General features: G+C 32.0%; 1 protein-coding gene across 3 annotated transcripts in view; it reads left to right on the forward strand.

Annotated features, from left to right (window-relative positions):
* The window catches only part of LOC104757924 (transcription factor VIP1), a 2,250-nt gene continuing 1,699 nt past the window's right edge, over positions 3,088-3,638 (forward strand). The window contains exon 1 of one of the 3 annotated variants that reach the window (XM_010480717.2): positions 3,088-3,447. In XM_010480717.2, the coding sequence (XP_010479019.1) occupies positions 3,199-3,447 (249 nt within the window). In that variant the 5' untranslated portion in view covers positions 3,088-3,198. Of the gene's footprint in view, positions 3,630-3,638 lie in introns of all 3 variants that reach the window. The other 2 variants (XM_019239817.1, XM_019239818.1) reach the window with 2 other exon arrangements.

The following is a 3,638-nucleotide window of genomic DNA, read 5'->3' on the forward strand; positions in this document are numbered from 1 at the left end:
GAATGAAGCAAAGTGTTTGAAAAAAAAAAAAAAAAAGGTGTATTTTGCAACGAAGAATTGCTTGTCCCACATTACTCCAAAGTACAAAGTAGAAGAGGTTCACTGACAATTTGACATGCTCTCAAACGTTTTAGATCTGCGAGAGTGTTCCATTTCTCTCATTTGTATAGTAAGACTTACCGGAAAATAGAACAAAAGCTGATTTTACATAAATACTCACCAAATCAAACCATTGTATATATCATTTAAACCTTTAAAATAATTTGGTCCAAAAAAAAAACCCCTTAAAATAACATAAGAAAATTCCGAAGATCTCATAACATGTGAAAAGTTGAGTTATGAATGTGACCATATCAAATATGAACTGTTTATGCATGTTTAGCTTCTTAGTCACATGCAGGAGTTTAGTAAATTAGATAGTGAATCTACACAGGTAGAGATCGATCAATCCCTAATGAGTTTGATCGATTCTCATGTAAATCGATAGATCCTTCATGATTCCTGAATTAAATTTGTTTAGTTGATTTAATAAATGATATTATGCAAATTCTCTCATGTCCAACGGTTTCTCCTATTGATTTAATCTCCTGATTAGCTAGTCTTTAAATTTATTTTATGTATTTACATGTTTGTTACTATCCGCAACATGAAAACGACCCATATATCTTTTACCTTAGCATAAGTCGAATTTAATAAATTTGTAATGTAACTCTTTTTTTGTCTTCGGTGGATCGTCTCCTAAGTACTGTTGCGTTTGTAATTGATAATTATTGAGAGGAAGGAGCTTGATGCTGAGCTGGCAGCAGAAAGGAAGAGAAGAAGAAGTTAGTAGAAGAAATAGATAGTAGTATAAATAGCTAGTAGAGTCTATTGTAAAGAGGGATCCTGCGTGATCAGAATTGTGTGAGTTTGTTAGAGATCAGAGACTGTGTTCTCTGTTCTTAGAAGATGAGTTTGGAGAACTGTAACTCCATGCTTGTCGATTAGGGTTTGAGTTTGTAACTAGGATCGAGAGAGATAAGAGAGAAGGGTTTGTATCTTCAATCTTATCAGTAATGCACTTGCATTTAGACTTGCAGAGTTGCAGTTGCATACATATTAAAAAATAATAGTAGCAAATTCTTTTATAAGACCATAAAAATGTCTGATTATTATAACATCGATCTTAAACTAACTCATACTCTTATCCCACAAATATACACGGCATTGACATCACATGAAATTTTCATATAAATTATTATTATTATTATTATAATTATTTTGTTGGCATCTTATAAATTATTTTAGTAATATCAAATATAATAATTTTTTTTAAATCATGATTATGTCCTGCCCACAACTTTAATACAGACGTGGTTTTTATTTAGAAAAGGAAAAATCATTACGTTAAATTTTCTCATGATAAATTTATACATATTTTTTTAAAAAAGATCTCGTGTTTTATGTTTAACTTTTCAGAATAATATTTACAAATATTCTTCTGAAATATTTAATAATGAAAAAATAGAAACACCATTGGTCTAGTGTTTATTTATATCTTTACACCAAATATAGGGTTAGGCTCTCAAAAATTGCAGATTTTTTGTAGATTAACGGTGTAAAGTTTAATTAAGGTTTTAGAATTCTGCTGGTAAAGTTGTCGGTCGTTGATTCGTATGTTGCGGAGAGATCATATCCATTATAAATTTGTAAGGCAGAATCGTTCATCATGAATCCTAGTGTTATGGGGAGAATTGCACCATGGTATCGTTGTTCGTGGGACATTTTAATTATAATTTATATGCTGCAGATAATTGAAGATTGTTATTAATTTGTTTAATCAAATGTTTCTAATGATGGATGTAATAAGGAAAAACAAATATTTCGACTTAAGAGGTGATATTATTATGGGTGCAAATGGTTGTAAGCTTGAAGAGATTGAACAGGTTAAAAAAAAAATATTCAACCAATTTTCCCCATTTGCATTAAAAAGGTTGAAGAGGTTGGAAAAAATTATTCAGTCTGTTCAATTTAAAAAGTTGAAAAAAATAACTAATCCTACAGCAAAAGTGTTCAACTTGTTCAACCACTATTTTGGAGATGAATAAGTTGAATATTATTCAACCTAATTTTGTTCAACCCATTTTTTCAATTTTAAGCAACCATTTGCACCATATTATTATTATTTTCAATCATATATTAAATTAAAAAAGAATTCCACGGTTGTTGTCCAAGCTGAATAATAAGAATTTACAAATAAAATTTCAGAAAAATAAAAGACCGAGAAGTTTGAACAAGATAATCTACCTTGAAGTTTGACGTAAATGAAATATGAGAAAGAGATAAGAGTGGAAACAACTCGTTAAGCAAACTGAAATCCTCCAATTTGTTAGAAAAAGCCGGTCAATCTTCAAAGGTGTAGATCATCACAATGAGCTCAGTACAATCCAAATCAAAACGCTCACAAACTAGTCCTCCAGAAAGAATATTATCCATGATCCACATCAAACCGTCTAATTCAGAGTGAAGAGGAGGTAAACTCCGTCGAAGATACTTTGAGCCTAACAGTATAGTCTGTTCCGTATCATTGCAATACCACCATTCCAATCCTGAATCTATTATTTTATTGATTAGTTATTGATTTAAAGAAATGTATTAATAATAACACTGAAATTATAAGTGATGTTTATAGAAATTAAAATTTTAGTAATATTTTTCTACACTGAAATTATGGGAGAGTAGCTAATTTTCAATAGAAATAATGATTTTCTACTTTTTCAGTTGTGATTTTTTTGCATGAGTAAAATGAAACTAGTATTTAATCACTTATCAAGAATTAAAAAATTACCTTTTATTTACTTAATAAATTATCACTAATATTTTTAGGTGGAATGATGTATTCTATATTTTTGTATGTTTATTAAACAGACTAGTTATATATTTTTTAAAAAAAACTATGTTATTATGTGTTTAATACTGTAATAAACATTAGACACTTTTTAAGTCTTTTGTTGGTAACTTTGGAGAATATAGGCTTTTTTTTTCCAGACCGAACATCATTTTGGCCCTACTTGGTACTTAACTTAACTTTACTTACCAGCCCTGCTTTCTCGACAAAACAAAAATAAATACTTGTGTACTTTCCAGATTTCTTTACTTCGGTGTTCGGTAGGTTGTCAAAACACCTCTAACCTCGCCGCCGGCAAAAAAAAAAAATCAATGGAGGGAGGAGGACCAAATCAAACGATTCTCAGTGAGATAGAACGTATGCCAGAAGCTCCACGTCAACGTATCTCTCACCACCGTCGAGCTCGCTCCGAAACTTTCTTCTCCGGCGAATCAATCGACGATCTCCTCTTATTCGATCCTTCCGATATCGATTTCTCATCCCTAGACTTCCTCAACACTCCACCACCACTACAACCACAACCTTCTCCGATGTCCGTTGATTCGCCTCCAGAAGAAACCTCATCCAACGGTGTTCCACCTAATAATCCTCTTCCTCCGAAACCCTTCGGCCGCCATGTTCGTAGCTTCTCGGTTGATTCAGATTTCTTCGATGATTTAGGGGTTACTGAGGAACAGTTTACTGGGAAGTCCCTAGCTACGAGCTCCGGAGAGAAGAAGAAGAAAGGGAATCATCATAACAGGAGTAGTTC

Source organism: Camelina sativa, chromosome 17 (genome assembly GCF_000633955.1).
Source record: "Camelina sativa cultivar DH55 chromosome 17, Cs, whole genome shotgun sequence".
Taxonomy (NCBI): domain Eukaryota; kingdom Viridiplantae; phylum Streptophyta; class Magnoliopsida; order Brassicales; family Brassicaceae; genus Camelina; species Camelina sativa.